This window comes from Miniopterus natalensis, chromosome 2 (genome assembly GCF_054644295.1).
Source record: "Miniopterus natalensis isolate mMinNat1 chromosome 2, mMinNat1.hap1, whole genome shotgun sequence".
NCBI lineage: Eukaryota > Metazoa > Chordata > Mammalia > Chiroptera > Miniopteridae > Miniopterus > Miniopterus natalensis.
The window spans coordinates 8,177,807-8,204,585 of NC_142082.1; the positions used below are offsets into that span (position 1 = coordinate 8,177,807).

At 41.8% G+C, this 26,779-nt stretch overlaps 1 protein-coding gene across 11 annotated transcripts in view; it reads right to left on the minus strand.

Annotated features, from left to right (window-relative positions):
- Positions 1-1,677: 1,677 nt before the first annotated feature.
- Positions 1,678-26,779, minus strand: part of SORBS2 (sorbin and SH3 domain containing 2) — a 172,815-nt gene continuing 147,713 nt past the window's right edge. For 10 of the 11 annotated variants that reach the window (XM_087814090.1, XM_087814091.1, XM_016211314.2 and 7 more), the window contains 5 exons: positions 26,577-26,705; positions 25,430-25,633; positions 9,481-9,530; positions 5,665-5,771; positions 1,678-3,810 (listed from right to left, as the gene is read on the minus strand). In XM_087814090.1, the coding sequence (XP_087670216.1) occupies positions 3,749-3,810; positions 5,665-5,771; positions 9,481-9,530; positions 25,430-25,633; positions 26,577-26,705 (552 nt within the window). In that variant the 3' untranslated portion in view covers positions 1,678-3,748. Of the gene's footprint in view, positions 3,811-5,664; positions 5,772-9,480; positions 9,531-15,342; positions 15,451-19,161; positions 19,357-20,764; positions 21,506-25,429; positions 25,634-26,576; positions 26,706-26,779 lie in introns of all 11 variants that reach the window. The other variant, XM_087814088.1, reaches the window with a different exon arrangement.

The window sequence follows — 26,779 nt, forward strand, 5'->3', positions numbered from 1 at the left end:
GGGCATGTGCCCTGACTGGGAATCGAACCCTGATCACCTGGATCCCTGGTTGACGCTCAACCGCTGAGCCACGCCCGGCCAGGCGAGACAGTGCTTTCTTTACAGGCCTCATTGCATTGTGTTCATGACAATGGATCCAACTCCACCTACCAGGGCAGTTTCCAGTGACATACATGAGACGCATTAAGTAATTTTTGATCTTAATGATGAGTGTGCATTGGCATAAAATCAAGCAAAATAGGTTATTAAGCATCGATTCTGAAGCAAAAAAATAATTCAGTATTCCACCCAGAATCCTGCATGTGCAATGAGGAGCATGGCAGGAGGGTCACTGTGGCTCCAGTGGTTCTGGACCCCACAGCTGTGGCCGATAGCTGTGGCTGAGGCCTGGGCACATTGCCAAGCTGGTGTGGGCTCCCTGAGCTCAGGGCTTGGATAAAGCTGAGGCTGCACCTTAGCATATTTCACAGAGAAACATGAGTGATTCATTTCCAGGTGGGGCAAGAAAATCAGATTTTGATGCATGTGTTTTAACACTTTGCGATCGTATTAAATTTGGACATGGGTGTCGTACTGGTTGGAATTAAGAGCTTTCAGAGAAATTATGAACTGATACGTGAATGAATAGAGTTAAGATTCGTACGGTTCCTTGCTGTGGTGGCTGAGAGCAGACATACGACCGGAACGGTAAAAAAGCTTTGGTGGCTGAGAGTAGACATACGACCGGAATGGTAAAAAAGCTTTGGTGGCTGAGAGTAGACAAACAACCGCAAAGGGTTAAAAACCCCAGATTTGTATATTTAGAGTGCTGAGTACTTCACAACAGCTTTGCTTGAGGAGAGAAATGGGGAGCAGCCCCTGAGCACACAAACATGCATCTCACATTTTATCTGATTCAGATTCACGTAGTTCAATCACCCAGAAAAGCTCTGATAAAAACAGGAGCAAAAGAATATGGGGCGTATCCTTCACGTAAAGGAAATACTAATATAAGTGTATATTAGTAAAAGTGGAAAGCAAATATATAGTGGAAATTATCCAGTGGAACAGAAGGATCAGGGTGAGTCTTAGGGTTAAGCAGCGTGACAGGACATCTTTGATAACTGAATTGCCAACCGAGGAACATGTGTGTTTCTGAATATGTGTGCCATATATGTGGAAGAGGGCTGAAACACACAGACCCAAAGAGACCCAGATACTTAGAAAGGATCCAGGGAGAGCTAGCTATCTATCTACTATTTGTGTGAGAAAAAGAAATGATACCCAACTGTGCACATAATTTGAAATTTATTGAATGCCTGTGGGTATTATGTGTGTCAGTGGTGATAATGATTTTTAGGGCAAGGATTTTAACTTTTAGGACACTTGAATTGGGAAAGTGCTTATACTTTCTTGTAATTAACTTCTCCTTAGAAAAAGTAACTGTTTATAAAGCAGAAATATTTTCATGTGTTGTTTTAGCTGAAGAGCAATTTTTAGTCAGAGTATATTTAGCAAGTGAGCTTTGGTGGTGGGTTTAAAAAGTATTTCCTCTCCGAGCTGATGCAGATACATTTTTTTCTCCATTGGTATGTCTAGAGAACACAGAGCAAATGCATTTTCTTTTAGTTTAATCTAACAAATTGGGGTAAAATATACAATTTGCTTAAGGATAAATGTCAAGAAAAAAGACTGAAGTATACTTCCAAGCAAAATTTATTAGATGTCTATTCAAGAAAAACACAATGACCTTTGCTTGTGAGAATTCAAAGTCAATGACCTGAAAGCCAGGCATGAATATTTTTTCCTTTTAAAATCAGTTACAGAGGGTAGAAACAGTCATTTTTCTTAAATACGACAGGCAACAGATATTGAAGTCTTTTCTCATAAATGGCATGGAAGATAATTACTCATTTATCAGCAAAGCTGCATGCAGTTGACCTAATTTCAAACCCAAGGCCTTTAAAATAGAAAGCTGGCTGTGAACTTGACAGTAATCAAGGTAGGCTACTCAGAGATGTTTCTTTACCTTCTTCCTATTGAGCTCCCTCTGTATTCGGTATTTATGTACATTTCAGTTTGGCTGCTAAGGTCTTTTAAGCTCATAAACTTCTGCACAAATGCTATCTTACAGAATCACACTATTGAGGCGTGCTTATGATCAGTGGGATATACAAAGGATCATCTTTAGCTTGGTTTAAGTAAAGGACAAAGACCAAGTTAGGAAATTCCCTTGTTTTCTCAACGACTAAATAGTCTGTACAAAAAAAAGAGCAAACATATGTACAAAATTCTAGAGTCTACGTACATTGTGAAAAGGTCAATCACTGTCCACAGAAGAAATGCCATAAAAAGTTTTATCTATAAGGTGCTCAAGATCCAAATATGAATAGTTCTTATGCAAAGTCATAAGAAATACAAAGCTAGTTCTCAGAGGGTGTGTAACTCAGGCACTGTGAATCACATTAAATCTCTCAGGTCCTGGTATCATTTTGTAAATTTCTACCTCAGGGCAGAAAATAGGACCTGAATGATTTAACGTTACCTCTAAAAAAGTGCCTAATGTATTCCAAGGAAATATTTTACACACACCAGGAAAATCGTGCTCAACATATTCCTGTCCTCAAATGTAGCCAGGATTCTGAGTTCCATAGAAGAAAAATAATTGTCATAGTAAAAATAATTGTATTGATCATAATTCTTGCTAAAACCAGCCTTCATACCTGTGATACTTCTAAAGTTCTCTATTTCTATAAAATAATGTGTGGGATTCTTTTGCATTTCCATAAAATGTACGACACATCACATGGATTGCCTGTTCTCATACAATCGCAAATGCCTATGTGCACACACAGTGAAATCCTACCTATGGATATTGCTTACGGATACTTTCAAGTGTCTATGTTAGAATAACGTTTTGCACCTCTCACTAACACTGCTTTTATTTAAACTTTATCAGATAAATAAAACACTAAGAGCTCATTGTTCAGGATGCTGATTATTACATTTTAATATAAAATAGCAATGCAACTTTACAACACAGTATTTTTTTTTTGTAGTCTAGCTAAACCTCTTATAGTCTCATGATTATTACCAAAAGCTCTTATTCACTTACTGTTTGCACTTCTAAAAAGTACAAAAGAATTGCAGGAGGAGACAGCTATTCGAAAACTCACATCCAATCAACAAAAATCACACTCATCCGAATTAGCCTTTCTACTCTCGCTTTAGGTTTTGTAATCACTGTGCACATTACAACATAGAAGTGCAGGCAAACAATAGCTGAAGTACAGTTGTCATGTCGTGTAAACTAGGACACTAGGCAAACTCGTGAAAGGAAAATATGCCGCCAAGCTAAGAGTGTGAAAACGCACACTGCAGTATTTAGTGATAAACCATCTCCTGCTCGCCTGAGGGGAGGAGCATCTTCCAAAGTGGACCAGGGAGCTTCCTTGAGACACTTCCATTTTTATTTTTATTTTTTTGCCTCCAATATTTAACCCTTTTTAAGTATAATGATTTTCTTTCTGATTCCAACATATAGACTTTTCAAAAAGCAGCAAAATGCACTTTCAAGTGGAATATGCCTGTCACCCTCCCCGAGGCTCTGGCAGTTACTCTTTGGGTGGTCTGGTGGCAGGTGGAGAAGGTGATGGTGGGTGACTTCTACTGGAAACCATGAGGCATGTCAGCGGGAGGCCTGCAGGGGTCTTTGGGGCAAGGTTCTGCAGATGTGCTGAAATGCAGCATAAACAGGAGGGAGGGTGGCTCACAGCCTCTTGACATAGTTTCCGGGGAAAGTACCAAAGAATTTGGTTCTTCTGGAGGTTCCTGTGAAGAGAAGCAATAAATGAGAGGGGTAGTTGACAATGAAATATCAGGTCATAGGCCTGGGCTTGGAAACGCTTCCTTTCTGAGGCCTCCCTAAGAGAGCTAGCCCCGCAGGGTCTGGAGAAGGAAACTCACTTTGAGACACTAGGAAGACAGTCAGCAATTATCTGTGCCGCCTGCTGCACTCACAACCTCGGGATTGAGCGCTCTGCTCCCACCACCCCAGGCTGGACAGAAAAGCTCAGCCCCTCAATCTGATGGGAGCCGATCGTGCTGGGAGTGGATTTTTGAGTCTACTAGTACTTTGGTATAATGATGCTTCATCACCAGGGCTTTAGGCAAGAGTGGGGAATGGAACAGGAAAAGCGTTCGGGGACTGACATTTTTGAGTATGATCTTCTAAATAAAGATGAGGCTGGCAGTGGACAGCGTGGCCTGGAAAAGTGCAAGAGCCACGTTAGGATCAGTGATCCAGGTGTGCCACATCTCAACCCAGGTGTCACATGAAGGCATTAGGAGGACACCGTCACTGTCCAGCTTCACTGTCTCACAGGAGATCATGCTGAATGCCGTGTGACTCATTTACAACTAGCACTGCTGGAGTCCTTAATAAAATACAGAAAAATGAAAAACCGCTATTGGTGGTTGGGGCTCTATCATTGGGCACGATTTCTACTGAGTGAAAGCAGGTGCACAAATGGCCGTCGTTGATCACCTTTGGTTTCGAAGAACACACTTCCTTTGAAACTTTGTGTAAAAGCTGGTGCACTAAGTTCACCCTTAGGATTTCCAGCGCAGATTGAGGGAATGGGGTCTCCCCAGTTCCATTTCTCATGTACGCCCTGGAACTTAACGTCGGGTTTGATGACTGATCCTTTGTCCCTGCGTAGCTAAGCCATTTTCCTTCCATTCTAAGTGGCGAATGAACGGAAACAGAGGCAGGGGCTCGTGGCTGCAGTGTGGCTGTGGATGTCATTATTTCCTTCCTGGGCCTGTCTGTAGAAAGTGTTCATGCCCTCATCTGTTGTCTCCCCCATCCTCCTAGCCTTTGTTTCTCTTTGCCTCTTTCCTGTGTGCCCTGCTGTGCGATGCTCTTGTCCACAAATGTTCTCTCAGAAAACTTCTGGTCTTCCCTCAAGGTGTGAGAGTGAGACTGTCTTTTCAGTGGCCTTCCTGCACAGTTGAAGGCTAAGGTAAATCGCCGGACTCCTAGGGTAACTGCAGTAGACCCGGTACCTGGGTGAATTGTGCACTTGCCCCTGTTCTGTCAAATCGGCCCTCAACGCCAACAACTAACGCTCTCCACTGAACAGAGCAGTCATCCTTCCTATCCAGGGGACATTTCCCTTGCTGTCCTCAGATCTCAGCCTTCCCTGGTTGGTGCTATTTAAGGGCATTGTCTTCTCCTGGTTGAACCGGAAAGAAAGCCAGCAGAAAATCACCTCTACCTGAAGCGGTCAATACTGACCTATATTAAAAATGCAACTGCCTGGGGATTACATAGTGCCCATGAATGTGTGAAAGATCAAAGGCATTATGAACTCAAAGAAAGCTTGAAAGTCACACCCAGCCGTGCCAGGAAGGAAACACAGCACGTTTAAAATGGCCAAATGTGGCCCGGCCGGGCATGGCTCAGCGGTTGAGCGTCGACCTGGGATCCGGGCAATCAGGGTTCGATTCCCGGTCAGGGCACATGCCCAGGTTGTGGGCTCGATCAATGACTCTCTCATCATTGATGTTTCTATCTCTCTCTCTCCCTCTCCTTTCCTCTCTCTGAAATCAATAAAGATATATTTAAAAAATAAAATAAAAAATAAAATGGCCAAATGTGCCTGAAAGGAAATGTGCACGTACCCACGAACCATCCATCATCACACTTTTCCATCACGTCGATCACATCACTTTCTCTGAGCTCCAGCTCGTCTTCATTCCTAGGAGTATAGTTATACAGAGCCTGAAACCTTAAACAGGACAAATGGATGCGTTTAAAAAATATCTTTACACCTGTGTGAAACTATAGAAGATATGCAAGATTAGTTTTACTTTTAAGATTTCTATTCTTATTGTCATATAATTAGGTAACATTAGTCTTTGGTAAGCATGTAAATAGAAATATTTAGACTCCCAGGGGAATTAAATCACTATTAGCATTTCAAAACTCGCAATGAGGAATATTCATGGAAGATGATAACATCCATGCATTGGATTAAAACATTGTACCATTTATAAGCCAGACCACATTTCCATTTTCTAGTTATAGATATCTAGCATTTAGATGTTAAATAGTACAGAGTATAAGAGAAGTTCCAAGTGCATTATTCAGCTATATAAAAAAAAAGGAATTGCAGCTTTAGTGATCTATAAGCAGTTTGCAAGTTGAATTTTCAAATGATTCTGAATCGAGATGTACAAAATGTCTCAGACATATGTCTTCTAAATCACTGTGTGGGAATTGCTATAAAAGAGAGTATTATTCTTTTTGCACCAGGAAGAATTCTTTAAAGCAGCTTAGTTTCCTAGTTTGAATCAGTGTTTTCTCGGACAGAGAATTTGAAAAAATCTGATGTTGTCCACCTATGAAATGAAGCAGATGTCTTCCGTGCTCAATTATGACTGTGCTAATCTCAAAGAACAGGCAGATTATGGGCATAAATTCCTTTTTAAAAGATCCTGGAGAAATTGTATTTGATGTAAAAACTCTCTTGAAATAATTTACATAAAAAATAATTACTTATTGGTAATGCTACCACTTTCCTTTCTCTGTCTGAATTCTTTGAGGGCATATATTTTGGTGACATCGGTCAGTAACGAATTCAGACACTGCATTTTTTATCATAAAATAGCTTGTATTTTAATGCATATTAACATGGACTGGCGTTCTGAGAAGTGAGGACACCCATTCTAGCAGCTGAGGAGGTCAGGAAGTATCGGATACCCAGCCAAGATGCACACGTCACAGTGCTTCTCAAATATTATCAGTACTGGGAGGGGGATTTCAAAATCTCAATGACTTTGTTTCTGCGTTTTCGTAAGTTACGTAATTCTGCCAATGTAAGAAAAGAAGAACTACATTTCAGGGCATTTTGGATCTTTTAAAGCAAACTTTAAGAAGCTGGTCATAGTGAATACTGCTCAGGAATAAGAATGGTTACATCTCCTTCCTTCATTCAGTCAGAAAACCGTATTTTGGTGGAACGAAGCTATTCTGTCACGTGGGCTCAAACATCATGTCATAAATCAGGGACAGCGGCTTCCCTCTCTGTCCATCCGTGAACTTGTTTGGATTGGGGGACCCGGGTAAAGCCGGCTGTGGTGGGGGGTGCCTGGGAGAGCTGGTGAGACAAGATACCTAACACCTTCTCCTAGAAAACACTGTCTTCCCTGGCCTGGACCAAAGCCTGAAATTCCGACACCGGAGACTCCTTCCTGTTGGTGCTCTGTCCTCCTAGTACATCTTTCCAGCCACTCGGACGCGTTGATATGGGGCCTCCAAGGTCCTCTGCTGACAGAGGATTCCGATTGTGGGGAAGGACAGAGCAACATAGCCCGAGTCTCAGAACAGTGGCAAAAAAAGGGAGGGAGGTGTCAATACCAGCATTACTTAGCTTGGAGGTTTGCATGGGGCCAGCCCTGGTGGGAGGAGTCAAATTATTTTGCTATGTGCTTTAGGGATTTGACTTTGAGGCCCCTCAGGTGAAGGGATGCTCTGTTCTGTATATCCGAGGGGCAGGTTGATTTCAACATAGTTCCTCGCCCAACTTCACACTTGAGGGAGATAGTCATTCACTCCCGGGCTGCTAATTCAGTGGATATACATCCCATCTCTCCCTTTGGGAAACTCTGATTCTCTGATCGAGCTTTTCGGGCTCAGCTATCACACAGGCACATCTCCAGCCTCTTAGGGAGACAGGCCTATTTAAGGCCACAAACCCCAGCTGCCCGAAGAATCTCAAGGTCCCAAGAGCTAAAAAAACCAAAATTGGCATCAACTCCTACTTCGCTTTGGTGTGATGAAAGCCAGAGTGCTTGTCAAAACTCACTTACCATTCTGGTTTAGTTAGAGCACAAAAAGGGGTGGGGGGGCCGGGAATATAAACAAACTTTTTGGAAAGCCCTCTGCCTCACTGGCTTTCAAAATCAGTGTTGCAAGACAGGAAATGCAGTCGAATTACAATGAAAAATGCTGTTTTGAAAGATGTGTTGGTGAGATGAATGGTGGTGGTGGGGTCGGGATGCCTCAAAAAGACACTTGTCATTTAAATAGGAAATGTTCGGTCAAACATAAAGCTTTCTCTAACTTGCAATTTCTATAACATATTTCATCACAATTCTGAATTGTAGCGACTAAAGCATTGCCTATATTTTCATTCAAAACCTATTTTTTAAATGAAAGAGATTAAGCGACACCCCATTATCTCACTAATCGGGGTTGTAATCAAATAGAAATTTAATAAAGAGTGTTTTATAAGGTCCAAGGCAGGACTTCGAACATGTGCCTTCTCCCACCTGGGTGCAGTAGTTTCATAAACACTCCAATGGCCACGACTGGAAGTATTAACTCCATGTTACATAAAACAGTGTAACATCACTTCATAAAAATCCTGAAAAGCTGCTACCATAATCTATTGGTAACGCGATAAACCTAAACAGCCCTGGGATTTATTATTATTTTTTTGTGATGTGATCCTATCGCCGTTTGCATAAGTAAGGAAGCAAACTGAAACTTTAGAATTAGAGGCCGTATTTAAAATTTTTCCAGTTGAAATGAATTTTGAATGATTCTATTTCTACCCTGTTCTTTTCATCGTCTTTTTCTTAACAAGGCCTTCTGGTTGTACTCGGGGACAGCCAGTCTTGGGGGAGAAGTGGTTCCTGAAGGCATGCTTTTAGCTCAGTTTCAGGTCCCTAAGGAGTGAGGGGCGAAGGCGCCACGATGGAGGCGGACTTGCCGCGCTCCGGGCGAGCAGAGCCTGGGCGGCGGGCAGGAGGCTCGCTGTGCGCCCAGCTGTGCCCGACACTTCTCCGTCCAGGGTCAGCTCCCGACTCACGGAGTAGGCGGGAGCCAACGGGAAGTAGTTCACCTCTGAGCAAAAATGGGCAAAAATGGAGCAGGAGAAGACGCACAGACTATGAGTCTTAAAGACAATGTCTGATGCCGTCGGGTTGATCTGACTGACATATCAGCAAGAAGAGGGAATCTGCAAGTGTGAAAAGACATTGAACTGAATGACAGTGCACTTTAAAGACACCCTTGCAGAATGTACCTTTTGGGATTCTGTCACTAATTTATCACTTTAGTCTGTTTACATTCTCCTGCTCCCTCAGCATGTGCAAGAGCAATGTTAGGACATTTTCTGTGTCTTTAGAGCTGTAGTTACTAGAATCAACACGATGGGTGAACAGAGGGGAGACAGATTCACACATCTTAGGCATCGCTGCAGCTTTGAGAGGCTTCTCTAGTGCATGAATTGGTCTTCTCTGCAGATCACAGGTTTCTTTTTATAATTAGCTTCTCCTTTCTGTCACGGAAGATGGAGACTCCTGCAACCCCTCTTAACCTAGCAGGGCTCAGGTTAGTGACTTTGATCTCTGTCCCTCGCATGGTGGTGCCACCCCCTACTTTGTGGGCCAGGGTTAGTCTTGAATTGAGAAGATAAGAAGAATACTTACGGTTCCCCCCCACCTTGAATGTTTTCATGAGTAAACACAGGACGCTGTGGCTGAAATGAAATGATTTTCAATGTAATCAATGTTTAAACTGGTACTAAGCAACAAAAAGATAATTTGGATAATGGCATGGTACATTTCTTGACATTTAATATTTCCTGTTGTAAAAAACCAAGAGGAAGAGGAAAAAAGCAAATAAAGGGTTTCTGCAGGATTAATAATTAAAATATTTTGAAGGGCGCCTTCAATGAATTCAAAATATCTAGGGTTCGAATGTTTTGACCATATCTATAGTCCGGTCTGCTCAAGTTTTAAGGAAAAGTCAGGGCTCAGTCCCATTGATTTTTCAAAGGCCAGGAGTATGGTAAGAACATGGATGTCCAGCCACGGGAACGGGAGGTCTGGACACCCGCACACAACTTCATTCTTCAGCGTTTGCTCAAGCAAGCAGAAGATCAACACACTGAGGCCCACAGCAAGGCGTCCGCATTCATTCTGACACACTTTTCCCTCACAGACAACATTTCCACATACGGCACGGATGAAAGCGTCCATAGGTGGACATCCCATGCTACATTTGAATTAACACTCTTTGTTTTCAGTGTGGAGAAAGCTCATGCATTTTTAAAAAGAGAAAACAGAGAGCTTTCCATAGAATGCAACGAACAATATCCAGGTAACATGTAACATTTTACCTTAGAAGAGAAATATTGGCAGAAGTCCCCAGTGCACTGAACTCTCAAAAGAGCTTCCTTTCTTTTTAAACTAAGCATCAAGAGCAGTATCTGTAATAGATACTTATAATATTGGAAATGACAAGCCTTAGCATCCCATAGAGCCACATGAATATTGCAGTGAGTGAACGTTAACACGTTGAGTGTGGAAATTTAATGTTGTTTATACTGACTACCTAAGTGTTACATTTTAGGGGGAAAAGACTATAATTTTCACAACATTTCAAAAGCATTCTCTTCTAAAGGATGCTTCATGGCGAAAGGAGGTAAATCAGAGTTTGCGTGGCAGTTATCAGAGTGACTGTTTGATGCCTACTGAATTAGTGATTAGGTAGATCATGTTCTTAGACATCAGGGCCGGGGCCGATTCCTGGATCCTAGAGTTCTGAGTGGACTGCTGACCGGCTGGGTGATTTCCCCCTGCAAATTGCTCGTAGAAACCCCGCTGGTCCAAGGCTGGATGGGGAACTCTGGGGTTCCTTTCAGTCTGTGAGGCTTAATCTGCTATTCTCCTAAATTCTTTGTCCACTCTCTTTCCATCTAAGCTGTCTGTCTAGCTTAAGGAGAGTAGGCACTTACATTACTAAACCTTTAAGCTTTGACTGTATTAATTGGAAGTGTTTGTTAACTGTATTGTCCATTCAACAGTCTGTGCATGGAATACGTGAACTTAAGACTAAAGAGCGGGTAAAATGGTTGGAGACACGTATGATTTAAGAGAGTACAATACTTTACTCCTATAAATCAATACAAAGTTACTAACAATGTATCTATTATTAAAACTATAAAATATGCTATTTTACAAATGATGAAGACTAAGCTATTTTAAGGCCATTTAATTTAACATATTATTAAATTTAAATATATGAAATGAGGAAAATATAAGTCATTTATGAGCCTGTATGCTATTACATTTCTTCAATTTCCTGTCCAATCATATATATATATATATATATATATATATATATATGTAAACTTTTAATGTGGAAATAAGATGTATTTATATATATTAATTGTATTAATATTTTGTAATAATTTTCCAGTCTTTTTCATTTTAGATCACTGCAGAGCAACAATCACTCATATGTGTACATACACATTTTACTTTATTGTTTTGCTCTTTTTTGTTTTGGAGTTAAGATTGTTCTAGCCTTTTCTCATCATAAATACTGTGAACATTTTATACAAATAACTGTTTTCTTCTTTCGGATCATTTCTGAGAAGATATTTCCAGGAGTAAAATTTCTGGCCAAAGATACATTCAAGCCACATGCCATTGAAACTGCTCATGCTAGTCACTCAGACATACTGTAAATAAAAAATGTAGCTTTTTAACAAAATCTAAACTACCATGTTTCAAATCACATATCAAGACGGGCACTGTTCTCTCACAAAAAGAGTTATATAGCACCACTTCTGGTGCACAGTGAAGTTATAAATAATAAATATTATTTGTTCTTGCCTGAAGAACAAATATATTTGTAAAATATATTTCATTGTGCTCTAAAAACGGTGTATCTATTTCCAAATATTTAAATTATTCTAATTCTTTTAAGTTGAGTTACAATTTGACTTTTACTTGTGGCATCTGGGGCTAGGTAAAAGGAATTTTATTGCTTCCTTGTGCTAAAACATGACTACAACTTTAAAAATCAGATTGCTCATTAGTATAAAACAATCTACTTTTAAAATCAGTATAGCGCCTTTTTGTTACTGTCATTACAATTTTGCTAATTTAATTCAGCTCATCTCATAGGTCATTTAAATGAATCACCCCTTTGACAATGACAAAAACTGGGCTATGGCCAGAGGTCTGTGGCTCCCTAATTCCACATGCCTTTACCTCTCAAGAACTTGTGTTCCTGGATGTGCTGGTCAGTAATGTCTTGCTTTCACCCAGCTTCCCCACTCTGTCTTTTCTTTCTTTAAAAGGACCCTCCCTTACCTTTTTTTCAACCTTTTTCTTTTTTTCTGAATCACCAGTTTTCTAAACTGTTCACGTTCTCAGGCCAGGATTTAGCACAGCTGTTATTAGCATAGAAGTCATGTATCTACTATAATGGTGAGTTTTAGAACTTCCGTGACATTATCTTTAACAGGAATCATTTCCGTGCATATGTGTAGACCTGGGAACCAGTGTTGAGGGAAGATGACCATTACAGCATTTGAATTAATTTACTTTAAAAGTATTTGGTCACTAGGGGAATAACTCGCAGTAACAGATACATTTATGTCTTTCTGGTGTTGGCATTGACTATTTAACCTTGGACATGCGCCTTAGGTTCCTGATCTCTAAAATCAAGGAGTTGGATGAGATATGATTAAGAGCTTGCTTGTCCCCCTCAGGGAATCCATAAAGGAATCCACATGTCCACAGACCTATTTCCTGGGTTATGTACAAGTGCCATCATCAACCCTACTTATTCAGTTCTCAGACAGCTGCGACAATTGACATTTATTGGATAATTCTCAAGTGTCTCAGTCATGTAAAAACAGTAATAATTCAGCTTCGTTTTGCAGATCAGTAAGCCAAAACCCAAAGATGAATTCTTAATATCACATATAAGAAGAAACAGAATTATAATTTTGACTTTTACTCTTTATTGCATAAAAGATGACTGTGATGGCCTACGTTGGTTAAAATCGGCATCTTTATATTTTCCATTACGCAGTTGTTTCTGTTCTGTGTGGATACACAAGCAAGCAAATTATCTTAGGGGGTCTATCTTTCGCCCTCTGGGGGTTATAACCGGGGCGTAAACCTTGAGGGAGGGATCTGATCTGTAAGGTGCCTGCACTCTGTTGCCGCCTAATGGTGAGCAGTGGCACCAACATGCTAAGAGCTCGGGCCTTTAGCTCTCACCAAGTGCCTTCAGCCTGGATTCATTTTGGAAGAATATTTTAAAGACCACAGAGCGACGTGGACTCGATATCCATCTGTTTTTCTGACCATGTTTTTCCCTTCCCACGTTTTAAATTCTTGAGAAAGGATCGCTCTTTGGCCACCAGAATTTTTGGTCTATGATCATTTCTATTTCATAGAAACCCTCTACTCAGGCGTTTCTATTACTCATAACTTAGCAGTTTCACAATAGATGCAGAACAATACACATTCGTGACACTCAGAAAGGCTCCCGTGAACTGTGACTTTATAACTGTGGTTTCCAAGTCAACAGATTACGGCATGCTTGTATCATTTTGAGTCTTGAGAGTACAATAAAAATTAGAAAACCCAATGGAGCATCGTGCTGTTTTCATGGAAGCCTAAATATTTAACTTTCCCCTTGGAAATGTAACAATTATTTTTTCTCTTTTAGTGGAGCTATTTTTAATGTCAAAAATGGATACAGTTGAGACAGGTTTTAAGCACATGCTAATTTTCAAAACCAGAACCAAATCACAAACCACTGATCATACCAGAAGCTGGTCTGAAATATCCTAAAATCTCTGGTATCAGTAAAACATGTACTTCCCTGGCTTCAGTAAAATATATGCTTCCCTAGCTCAGAAGGTGAGGCAGTCTGTCCGAAATCCATCTGTTTTACCTGTGTTGCTGCAGAGGCATCTCTGGAGGGTTACCTATATCCAGTATTAGGTAATTCCTAAATTGGATTGACTGCTACTTTAAATACTAATCTGGAAAAGTCTCTGAAGGAGTTAGAAGCAGTTCTAGAGTCCTTAAGTCAATTTCCCCCCAGAAAATGTTGGTTGTAGCACTTGCCAACCAGGATTAGGTGAAATTCTTCTTCAACAGTCCCGTTTCTGCATATAGGCCCATTTTTCCTTCTTAAATTATGAAGTTAAATCAAATTTTGCATAAATCTAAAGAACAGAGAATATTTATGTTCCAAACCAACACATATAACATACAAACACATAGTGTAAAAATCTGGCAACAGAAAAAAACTTCAGGTGACCCGAAGCATACCATGTCATCACTGACCCATGGCAAATTCGTGGATGCTCATGTTAATTATGGAAAAAGCTTTTATTTTTTTGGCACTCTGTGGAGCCTAAGAATCTCTTCAAATCAACATTCCTCTTTCTCTATGGCAACACACATCTCTGCCCCAGAAACAAAACGAGGTCTTATGATGCAAAGAGACAAAGAATACAACGACCGCATAAACACAGAGCAGTCTCCATAGTTTTAAAGAGCAGAAAAGGCAACTTTCTTTGCAATGAAGCCCCTAAACACTTACAGACCTACAGCTGTGTAACAGACCCTGTAGGGTTAAACCGGGTCCCTCAAGATAGAAATGGGGAAAGGACTGGCTTATGCAGAGACGAACACCCCCGGCCCCCCTGGCTGCCTTCCTCAGAGTGGATAGTACCATTTAGAATCTACTCATTGTCAAGTGCTCTCCGCGTTATAGAGCTAAGTGGTTCAAGAGACAAGTAACCTGACCATTACGTTCAATCAAGGCTGTCAAGAGACTGGGAGAACCTAGAACCCAGAGCAGCGCCGGCTTCAGAAGGGTCGTGGGGTGGGTGAAGCGCACATCACCAGAGCAGCGAGATGTTTTGCAACCAGGCTCACGGGTTTAAAAGAATCCAAATAAACTGAATGAGGCAGGAGCAAACCTTACTGGGAGTGTGTGAGTTCAGTACAGGGTGGGGCAGACGTAGGTTTACAGTTGTGAGTACTCGAGGCAGTTCATTGCTGTGTAATTGTTTCTTAATTCTTGTATTGTTTTCCACACGAGCAACTGTAACCCTACGTTCGCCCCAGCCTGTATCTGATCGGCAACTGCTTTGTCCTTTGCACAAAAGACAATGACTGGGAAGCGCAGACTGACAGAGAACATTTGTGCAGCAGCAAGGACCACGTGGGGACACAGGCGGCACCCTTAGTGGTCTAGCAGAGAGTCTGGTCACGTCCTTCTGGATTTGGGGGAGCTCACAACACACAAAAGGGAAGCACGTTCTGCAAACACTTAGGATAGGATTTTCGTGCCGATGCGATATCGTTGCTGCTCATCAGCTGGACGCGTCATTGCAAGGTTACCTCTACCCTGCTTGACTGACATAGCACAGCAAGGACAGGCAAGGACAGGCCAGGACGGGCCAGCCCCCTGAGCGTGTGGCCTGTGGCCGGGGTGCCTGGCTCGAGGCGGGCGTCTGTCCCTACCCTGTGGGAGCCGCCGAGCCCTCCGACAGGCGAGCTGCAGGGTCTCCTAGACATCACTGGGCTACGCGGAGGCTTACCCAAGACAAATACCTCGCTTTTTACATCGGCCTGGAAGAGCCACAAGAAGTTTGTTAGTTCATGTGTTCACTCTGCAGCCTCAGGAGGAGCCTGCTGCGACCTTCATGCACACGCAGCATGCCAGGCCCCGGGCGGCGGGCGGCCAAGCAGGGAGGGCCCTGCCCGCCGCAGACCGCTTTCCCCGCCCCTGCCCCTGCCCTCACACCATAGGCATCAGCCCTGCTGGGACCCAAACTCGCAGCAGAGCAGGGGAAGGTTTACAGGGAGGCTGGCAGGGAAAAGATGTTGGAGTGCAACGAACATGGCCAGGAACACACAAGAAAACTGTTAACAGGACGCTGAACAATTGGGCTCAAGGCACCCTCAGATCTGACCTGTTTTCTTTGTGCTTATTTGAACAGATACAAAGTAAGAGAGAGAGAAAATTTGCTTACTATGTATCAAAGTGCACAGAAAGTGCCAATCCTTTGTCGGGGGAAATTTTCTGACAAACATAGAAGAAGAAAATATGATTTTTCTGGGGAAAATGAAATTGAATTAAATATCAAATACTGTTCTAAGCACCTTGTGACTATTTTGGTATTCTTTCAAAGTAAGATTTTTAATGTGACAGCGAGTAAGCAAACTGTTCTTGTGTGTGTTATCTTCTTTCCAATAGTGGACAAGATCTAGCAATATATGGTGTGGTATTTGAATTGGTTTATGAGAGCTTTAGCAGATTAAAGGACTTTTAAATAAAAGCATGTGGTTTTCTCAACTCTCATTTAGGAAAATTTTCATAATTAGTGATGACTGACCTAAAACCTGCAGTGTCTGAGGATGAAAGGCGTTAGGCATTTTTCTTTATGGTTGTGGCAGGGAGAGCTTGCTGTTGTCCACTACCCATTCTCTACCTTGTCCATCCTAGTAATGGAATCCTGGGTGTTCGGTAGGCACATGGCCATCCTGAAGAAAGCCTATGTTCCAGTCTTTCTTGTTTTTAGATGTGCTCATGTGATAAATTCTGACAGATGGGATATTGTGCAGTTTCTGGGAAGTGGCCTTCAAGAGGTATAAACTCCCTTCCTCTCTTCTCCCTCCTGCTTGCTGGAATGAGGGAGGGACTGCTGGAGCTGGTGCAGCCACTTTGTGGCGTGCGGTGGGAGCTTCTCTTTGAGGATGGTGATTGTGCCAAAAGAAAACGGGATCTCCTGGGTTCTCTAATGACTGTGGAGCTGCATACCAGCCCTGGATGCTTACATTTATGCATAGAGAAATATACTTCCACCTTTTTTTAAGCTATAATTATTTTGAGTTTTCTGGCACTGCAGCTACCCCAATCTTGACTAATACAGAGGAGCTTGTCTATAACATCAGGGCTCATAGAGAAAAATACCATTTAGCTGTTGGAATGATGCGGATAAACAGCTGGTGAGATCATGTGCACATATTTGGAAGAGTTAGGGCTTAATTTTATGTTGGAAACTGTGCTCAAGGGGAACACCTTCTGATGGGGTAGTTTTAGGGTGAGGTGACTTTATTATGGGACCACGGTAACTGCGTTTCTTAGAAGAAGCCAAGAAAGAGCCTTCCCAGCTCCTCATTAAGAACTTCCATTGCAGTTTGAGTCCTCACGCTGTCAGTCTCTTTTACAAAATATTCTCTTAGGTGGAACTGAAAGCTCAGCTTACAGAAAAGCTGAGGAGTATAATTTTATCATGAAAACCATTATTTAAAGAAAAGATGCTTGAAAGACTCGAGAAAATATTGGATTCTGATTCAATTCTCAAACTCATTATTTATATGTACATTTCAATCTTCTGTTCCTTAAAAAATGGTAAATTTAACTATGAAAAATTTTGTAAGACATGTGACAAACTTACATTGTCTCAGAAAATTCTTTAAAAGAATAAAATTGCATTAAATTAAGATGGGTTCATTTAAAAAATGGTTGCGAGGGGTTGATAAAGTTGTAAGGATCTCATGCATACTCTCCTGTGTCTATTAAACCATTATTACAATTTTCTTCTGGCTTTTAGTGCCGGGGTCCTTTCCTGTGTAGCGAGCTCAGCTTCTAACGTCCTTGATGTGGAAAGGCCAGGAAGCCTGCGTAACGGACTCAGGTCAGCACAGTCTGTTCTGTGTCGGATGCGGGGTGGAGCAATCATAATGGTGTAAAATTCGTAGTCGATTCCGTTTGTATTTATATTTACAAGCAAAGATAACTCTGGTCAGCTTATATTCTCTCTGTGGATAGTAAAGTAATTTACAAAGTTTCGAAAAACTCAATGGGGGATTAAAAATGAACATTTGCTCTCAAATATGTGATAGAGAAAAACAGGCACAACTTCATTTTCCTGGAGGTAGCTATTAAGCTATTCTTTTAAAACATCTTTATTGTGATGTTTTACTGCATTCTCTCCTCACATCCCGCCAGTGACTGAAACCTGGAGAAGGCAGGAGATGAGCTGGGTTCTTGCAAGAAAATGAACTTGGCTCTGTCCAACATGGTGCAATGCCGAGCCCTCCGTCTCTAAGTTAGAGAACTCCGATTCTAAACTTTCTTTCCCCTTTGTTGACTGAGCTTAAAGGCTGGGGAACATGTAATGAAAGGCAAGGAATAAATACTTTGCCTTAAAAAGAAAACCACCTAAGGAGGGGGGAAGGCAAATTCTTAGTCTTAGGCATTATTCAAGTAGTAGTATTATCTTAAAAATGTCCCAATTATTTCCTGCCGGCTAAGATAAAACCTCAAAGAAGGATTCCACTTTTTCATACATTTTTCTTTTCATGCGAGAGGGACTCACATAGTCGGACTATTCTGGAGGGTGGGTTTATGACTGGGGTTTGGAAGGTTCGCCTCAGTGGTACTTCCCAGGGGCCGGTTCTTCCTAGGACAGCCTTTGCTCTGTCACTTCTCTGCAGAGGCTCTCGTGTCAGGTTCTCAAGGTTGAGTGTGAAGGCCAGTTATTGCCCGAAGTCTATCACTTTTCGCCTAATCATTCCGATCATAAAAGCAAAACTTTTCCATGATGGAATAATTCCATTCATTCTTAATGACTGTCATTCAGCCTCTTTCCAAGGCTAGTCATTCATTTTGTTAAAATCTTTTAAAATACTATCCTTAGGGGGAGTTAAATAGCAGTAGAGCTGCAGCCTACAGGTCTCAGGCAGATGCTTTGTTAACTCCTACGAAAGAAGCTGCTTCCTGCATCCTTAAACATGGACTTCAGTTTTGTGGGGGGAAAAGGCTTAAGACGGTCACTGACTAGGAGCATCCTGCCCCAGGCTCTCCTGACCCAGCCCATGGGTCCTGCCCCGGGCTCTCCTGACCTGGCCCGTGGGTCCTGCCCCGGGCTCTCCTGACCTGGCCCGTGGGTCCTGCCCTGGGCTCTCCTGACCTGGCCCATGGGTGGGAAGAACCAGAGGCAATGAGCCCACTGAGAAGTGACAGAGGATGACAGGTGCCTTTGAACGGGATGGTTCTCCTGCTGACCTCAACTTAAAAAAAATAAATCTAGTGATTCCTTTTTATTCTTCTATAAATGTTAGTTTGTTTTTCCCCTCCCTGTGGGTATAGCCATTATGCAAATATATCTTTGAACTTTCTGGATAGAGGCCATGCTGCTGAGGTTAAAAGTTAGCAATCAGTCTTGACACAGCTTTTTAGATCTTGTGAGATGGCACAAACCTAAATACATACACGTAATTAATCAAGTCCATTTAAAGACATGCAAGAAACCACACGCAAGATGCAGTTACCTTTAACGGTGGTGAAGTTATTTCCTGTTGATAAGAGTGTTTAGGGAGGAGAGGAGGAGAGGAGGGCTGGGCAGGCTGAGGGAGCGTGGAGACCAGCTCAGAGGCAGAGGCCAGGGGAGGGGGAGCGGGAGGGGGGGGAAGCAGGCAGCTGGGGAAAGGTGTGGACGGTCCATCTCCCGAGGAAAGTGAAGGTGGCTTAAATATTGAGGAAAGACAAGATGAGGTTATGCTTGTGTCCAGAATGAGGTTACACAGCCGGTCTTTAGATCATATCCCCCATGTTTAAATAAAATAAAGCGACATTTATGACGAATTCTTGCTGTAAAAGCACTGACTTTTTCTTTTGAATTTCACTCAACATTTCCAATCGGTGTGATCAGTGGAATCTTTCTGATGTGGGAGGTAAGAACCCCCGTGGTCTACAGGCAGGTAGAAGTTCCTAGGAACCCATACCCATCCATAATCATGTCTTAAAGTTAAATTAAAGAGAAATTAGTTATTTAAGGACTCAACTTAGAATCATGCTTGTCTGACTGCATTGATCTCCATCATGAAGCAGTGTGTTTAGTTTATAGAAATGCAGGTGTGGCCGGGTTCTCTGGTCAGTGACACTTTCTCTCCTGGTTATGGAGCAGCCAAGCCTCAGGGTGTTGTGAGTGTCCAGGGGCCTCGTGGGCACTGACTATTATTTGAGCCCAAGAAGACCCTGTATAGGCCGAGTGCCTCCGCATTGGTTACCGGTAAGATCTTAATAGCAAACTATGGGGTTTAAACATGATTTTCATTTTCAGAAACCTTTCAAGAGAGGATCCATGGAGGGAAGTGATTTGCATGGTGGCATAATATGAATCATTCATTCTTTTTGCCTCATAATTTCGATATTTGCCAGTAATTGTATTTGCTATCTAATTCACAGGTTACATATTCAAGTTTTTGTTTTCTTAAGAGGGAATTTTACAAGCTAAAGATTCAGGGTGTTATCTCTCTTTATTGATTAAAATTATTGCCCAAGTTTCTTTGTTTTTTAAATGAAAATTCAGGACCCAATTCTTTAGTAGTCACCAACTGGAAGAAAATGACCTCTTCAGAAAGAGTTGAGAGGGAACAGAACACTTATCTTCCCTCTCTCCCCCCCTGCCTCCCTTTCCTTCAGCTGCCATTATATCAGAGGTATGGTGTATAGTTTTCTCGCCCTGGAATTGGACTGATCTTTTTTGTATCAACTGCCTCATCTTGAAAGTGGAGATGATAATGTCAGCCGCCTTTTCAAAGGTAAAGACGTGGGGTTCTTCAAATAGTGTCTGACACCCAGTAAGAGCTCAGCAATTCGCTCTCATTACCAATTTTGAAAAATTAGCCTTATAAATTGCAAAGACTTTCCATATGAATTTGTAGCTGTAAATAAATACTGGAATTATATTCTACACTTCCAGCATCTTATTAAAACATGGTGTGCTTCTATACACCCCTTCACCCCCGACTCATACTGTGCTTGTTTCTTGTAAGAAAACTCCTAGAGCATTGCTGATTGATGGGATTCGCTGCACTAGCTACTCGTAGTGGGGCGGGTTAGTTCTGCAGGCATCAGGCAACGTTAAGGTACCTCCTTGCTGGTCTGGGCGGCACTGCTGTCTTCCTTGGGGGCTCTAGGGCCTGTGAGGGTGGCCACTGCGTGCTGTAGACAGGCAGGTTTCCTCTGCTCTTCCTCCTCGTGGATGTACAGGCTTGGTGTCGCCTCTGGGCCACTGTGGCTGCACCACGAGGCGTCTGGGTCTTGAGGGCCTAGCCCCCCTCGGGCGCCTGACATCACCCCTTCCCAGGTGTCCTCCTCTTCCTCTCCAATGACAGGGAGGGTCTGGGGCAAGGGAACCACATTTGTGTGTGTGGAGGCCACAAACTTGTCCCCGAGGACTTCGGGCGCTCTCTCGGGGCCTGTGAAGGCTTTTCTCATCTGTGTCCAGTCTGCACCCTTGTTCTGTGTTATCTTTCTGGGGTCCTGCACCAGCGTTGCCTTGTGAGGCTGGACTGTAGTTGAGGTCACACCTGAGCCAGGTAAAGGTGGCCAAGAGGAAGGTGATTTGGCAGGCGCAGATGCTGGAGGCGACGGGAGGGGAACGGAGGGCCCCTCTTTAATCTCAAGGGTGATCTCCTCAAGGAGATCGGCTTGGTCATCTGATAAGGCTAAAGCACCAAGCTTCTCTAATTCATCCAAGATGCTGTCCAGAAGAGGAGGTGGTGATGGGGCCAGAGGGTTTGCTGGGGGACACTGAGCTGTCAGGGACAGCCACCCCTGGGCGGGTGAAGCTGGGTGCGTGAGAGGAGGGGCTGGTTCCCTGGAAGCCGACTTAGAAATGAGCAGGGATTATGAAGTAAAAGAAAGAAAGAAACCAAGAAAAAAAAAATAGTAATGCATCAAAACACAGAGACAGAAATGCAGGAAAGGTAGTGAGTACAAAAAAATATTTTATGCCGTGGTGTAGATTTGAAGATACTTTGCTGAATTTAACTATACGTAAAACCATTAGCATGTTGATTAGAAAGTTATATGGAAAACGAAGCTCTCCTAGTCTTCGGAAGGGGTCTCGTGTCAAATGACAAAAACTAAAGCTGTCAGAGAGATTATAAAGACAGGCGGCAAAACCGTGAGAGATCTAACCGATTACCTTTCAAACTAGGTTCCCAGATACTGACTTAGTAGAAATGACTTTGAGATAATATTAATGTAGAATGAAAACCAATCATTAAAACTTTTCCAATCCCTGAATTTTTTGAGTGTTCTTTTTTCTAGGAGCATTGCCAAATCTGAGGGACTTTCGTAATTTTCTCACTTATGTTCACCAGGTGACTATAACATACGGCATCAAGTATTTTCACATGGTTATACGTTAACACATTTCTAAATGAGTAAGTCCTGAAAAATATGTCTGGAGAACAGAAACCCATGATCAGAAGGAAACTGAACTTACACTAACTAACTACTACTTCAAAGTTTTTAAAAAATCCAAAGTAAATGATTACATTGAAAGGGAGCATATGTTAGTGGGAGTAATCTCCTAGGACTCCCATCTCGCTCAAAAGTCTGACATTTTATGTAAATTTGGGGAGGTATAATTTATGAAGCTTGATTTTTTTGAGTAAAAGTATACTTCTGTGTATCTTAGTATGATTGCTATATTCTGGATATATTGGACAAAACAGAATTTTTATGTAAATTCATTCAAAGGTCTAGAGGGGCTGCTCAGTAACATTCTCCTACATGTATCTGTTGTTACTGGACTGGAGAGAATGGTACGGGCCACACATATGAAGGCCTTGAGGGAGGCCGGTGGGTGACATTTTACTTTAGCTCTTTCCAGGTAGATGATTTTGGTTTGGAAAGAAAAAATGTTCAGGGAAGATTGTGGAGATGCACTTTCTCGGTGGTGGTTAGGATGAGTTGGCGGTTCTGCACTCAGCACCCTGGGTCCGGGGGCCTTAATGTGTATCAGTGCACAGTGCACAATGCACCTCCCACCTAACTTTTGACTTCTGTGTCCTATAATAGGAATGGGGTGTTAATAGAGTTTATTTAGCTGGTGGGTTTTTTTTTAAAGCAAATATGTCATGTCACCATGTGGTGGGATAAATGAGATAGTGTCATAAAACTCATGTGATCATTTTACGCAAGATTAGGACTAAAGGCTGCTTGACACCTGATACAAAGTGATACTGTACATGTGGTTCTATCACTGGATAGACAGACACTCCTAGCAAGTCCTGTGTATGTTTAATTTTTAATGAGACAGAAATGACCTAAGCCTTCTTTGATAGCCCAGAGAAGTTCCCTATTGGCCAGAATCCTATTTTATGTTCTGCATTAATGCAACACAATGATAGATTTGGAAAGCCTGTGAAATACATAATAATTCAAGATTATTACTTGTTACTTTCTCTCATGGACAGGAATATGATGTGGATGAGAAAGAAAGATCTTTAAATTCCGTCATTGTCATCACTACCCCCATCACTGTTACTACTACAGTGTCATTACCACCATAGTCACAATATATGTTGACAGGTTCAAAGTGCTTAGCTTTATAACGGACTTGTCTCTACTGAAAGTCAAATTAAGTATCCTGGGGTACCCGTATCACAGACATATACCTATGATACAAAAATCATATAATTGTCTTCCAAAAGCACTACAGTTGGATTCTCCTGTACTAAAATCAGGAATATCAGAAATATTATCAACTTACATATGAGTCACCCCTAAAATACGCTATGTCGAGAAGTGTGATTTGAGTGTGTCAAATAGTGATTCATAAATCACTTAATGAATCCTTGTCTTTACTTGCAAATATCAGTTAGAAAACAGGATCTGTAGCATACATTGGATGTCATCGTTTAGAAGTACATTGTGGTTCTTTTTCTGAAAATGATGGAGTTCAACACTACCGAGAAGTTTCCTTCATTAAGCCAATGACATCACAGCATCGATTACCAGATGGAGTAAAACCATTAAGTGTTTTTTTCTCCCCACATTATGGATGTCAGCTTTTCAACATATTTTTCCCCCAGCAGTGAGAATAAAACACTACTTAGTTATGTGTGCAATTTGCACATTAATCTATGTATAAAATACAAAATCTGGTGTTCTAAGAAAAAACTTAAGAAATAGAAAATACATTTAAATCATACAACAAAGGTTAGAAGATTGTGATAAAAAAGTACGTTGCCACAATATTAATTAGGACGTTATGGGAGAATTCCTTAAATGCTAAAATAAACCTTCACAGAGATACAAGCTATTCTTTCTTACAAAATTTTATTTGAAGACGTAGCTGCTTTGAGACTGATCTGGTAGTTTGTTTAAAGAAGACCGAATAGTGGATAAGCCAACTACTGTGTGGACGAAGGTTCTTATCTTTCCAACCTCTAAGTGATAAGCTCTGGCAGCAAAGCAAATACACTAAAAGAAGATTCTGGAAAAACCTTATAACCAATCAAACAGAATTGACTGATTCTGTGCCAAATGGTTCCGTTACCCCGTGAGAAAGGGCTGAGAGTAATTAGCCCACAACTGACACCCAGTCTTCAAAGAGAAGTAGAATGAATATAATGCCTGGCCTTTGCCCTTTTACAGAAAATGCTTCTCTTACAATAGATCTTGGATTATTTACTTCCATGAAACCCTTCTAAGACTCATTTTCAAGTGGATGCTGCCTTGGGGTGGTCTTGCATTGGAACAGGAGATCGCTGCGCACTTTATTGTCCGATGTGTTGATGTTATTTTGCTGGCTCTAGATGGTTCATTTTTCCATGTCCTAGCCCTGCTCTTAATTATTTATTAACAAATTAATAAATTATGCAACTTCATGCATTTTTTTAAAATGTTGGGTAGTACTTAGAATATTTCGGAACTAATTCCTTGGTAATTTAAAGTTTTATACTTGGAGGTTAACGAAAAGGGGAAAGAAACCCCTAAATACCATCCATAAGAAGAATGTACTATATTATAACTTAACAGAAAAGTTAAGAAAAAATTTCACATTATGAATAAAGAAAGTAGAATAGCTTTTTTAAATTAACCAGTTCAGGAAGCAAAGTTCCTTTTAGACTAGATATTGAGAAAGGTAATTATCTTCAGCCACTAGCTCAGTGAGAACTGGCACATAATCATCCTAAAACTAATAAAATACACATGAAGATGTCTAATGACCAATGACATTTCCACTCATACTAATAAATAAACTCACAGAGTTTAATTAAAAAATTTTACTCTATTCCTATATTAAAAAATCTCAAGACTTTTATATAATTTTTTCAACCTAGTTACCATGTATTGTTGAAACAAACCATTTGGGGATCTATCGATCTATCTATAGCTGCTTATGTACGTATACATACATGTGTATCTAATCCACATAAAATATACATATATAAATAAAATTAAGCTTTAGAAAAAAGTCAAGTTTCAAGAAAATTTAGTTTCAGAAAGCAGATATATTTATGTATATATATCATATAGGGTCTTATGATACTAATGTTTTCTTTTTTCAGTATTTTAACTTGAAAATGAGATTCTCAGAATCAAGCATTAAACCTTTATGCCAGCACCCATAAGAAAAATTAAATTACATTGACTTGTCTTTTCACTCACACTTAGAAGCATTGTAAATCTTTTGCTTTACAATAAAGATTTTGTTCTAGTCTAATGCCCTAAAATCACCTATTATCTTACCCCAAGCTCCCAGATGTCCTACTGATATACTAAGTGTCTTCTTACCTTGTTTGAACTTAGGCTGTGGATCCTGTCACTGGAGTAGCTGTGGGGTGTGGGAGGGTCGGGGTAGTCCTCCACACCTTTGGCTGTGTTCCTCTTGATGACTTCTACATAGGAAACAGGGAAGATGCCTTGTCTGTTGGTTCCTGGGATTCTGCCTTCGTACCAGTTCTGATCGACTCTTTTGAGAAGAATAACTCTATCTCCCTGTAATGAACAGTAGGAAAATACATTATAAATAGAGCTGTGATCACAGAAAAAATATAATTGCCAGTGTTTTCTAATAAAGACTACTTTACCATTTGGGAAAGTTTTATTTAGTTGGGAGAATGCAACTAAAGTCTCGGTTCATTCCCAAATTATAGCTTATCAGCATATATGTAATTTAATCACCATTCATGACGCCCTTCCCTAAGGATGCTGGGTTAATGTGAAGGGGCTTATGCATGTTCATACTGGTGCAGTGTGGGATGACTTGTGTAAGTCATGCCAAAAAGCAGGGCCTGCATGTGACCACTCGCTCGTCTGTGCGGCGCGCAGACATGCCCCTGCCGCGAACAGATGGATGCGACTGCTTAGCAGGCGGCGAAAACACTCAGCGAATCCTCGCTGCGCCAAGCGGCAAGTTCAACAGTCTTTTCCATAGTTAGGAAGAGGTACTAGGATTGGACAGGCTTCCGGCGAAATTTGGCTCAGTCATGAGGCCCAGAGAAGGAAAAATGCTCCCCAGGAAGAAACAGCTTCATTACCTCAGGGCCTTTCCTTGATTCCAAGATAAAAGTATTGTTAACTTTTTTAAGGTTGAATGACAGGCAGCAGAGCAACATTTTGAAGTATATTGATGTGCTTTTCCTTCCGAGGCCTTTCCACGAGCATAACTCCACGGTGCTCAGGCCCAGGCACCCCTGGGAGGGGATCCGGGGCCCCCAGGCTACTCCACGGAGGGAAAGTCTCTCTGAGGAGCTCTGAGTCCCACAGGGACCCCGCCCGGACACAGGGAGCTGCGGGAAACAGTGGCTCAGGGCAGCCCTAGGGAGTCCTTGGTCCTTTCTTTAGGGGAAAATGCAAAAATGCCCCAGGAAGAAGACGGCCTATGTTAGTCCTGAAAGCACAGCCTTCCCAATGCCCCGTGGCGGGCACGCCAGGTTACCTTTCTCAGCGAGAGCTCCACGTTTGTGTCGGCGCTGAAATTGTACTTGGCCACAGCCTCCCCGATTTCTCCAGGCTGGGCCGGGGGAGGCGGCCTCGCGGGCTGCGCCTTCTCGGGAGGCGTGAGTTTCTGCGGGGAAAACAGCCGTTTATGCCTGACCGGGAGCCCTCGGGGTTAGCAGCCCGTGGCGGGAAGGGGCAGGG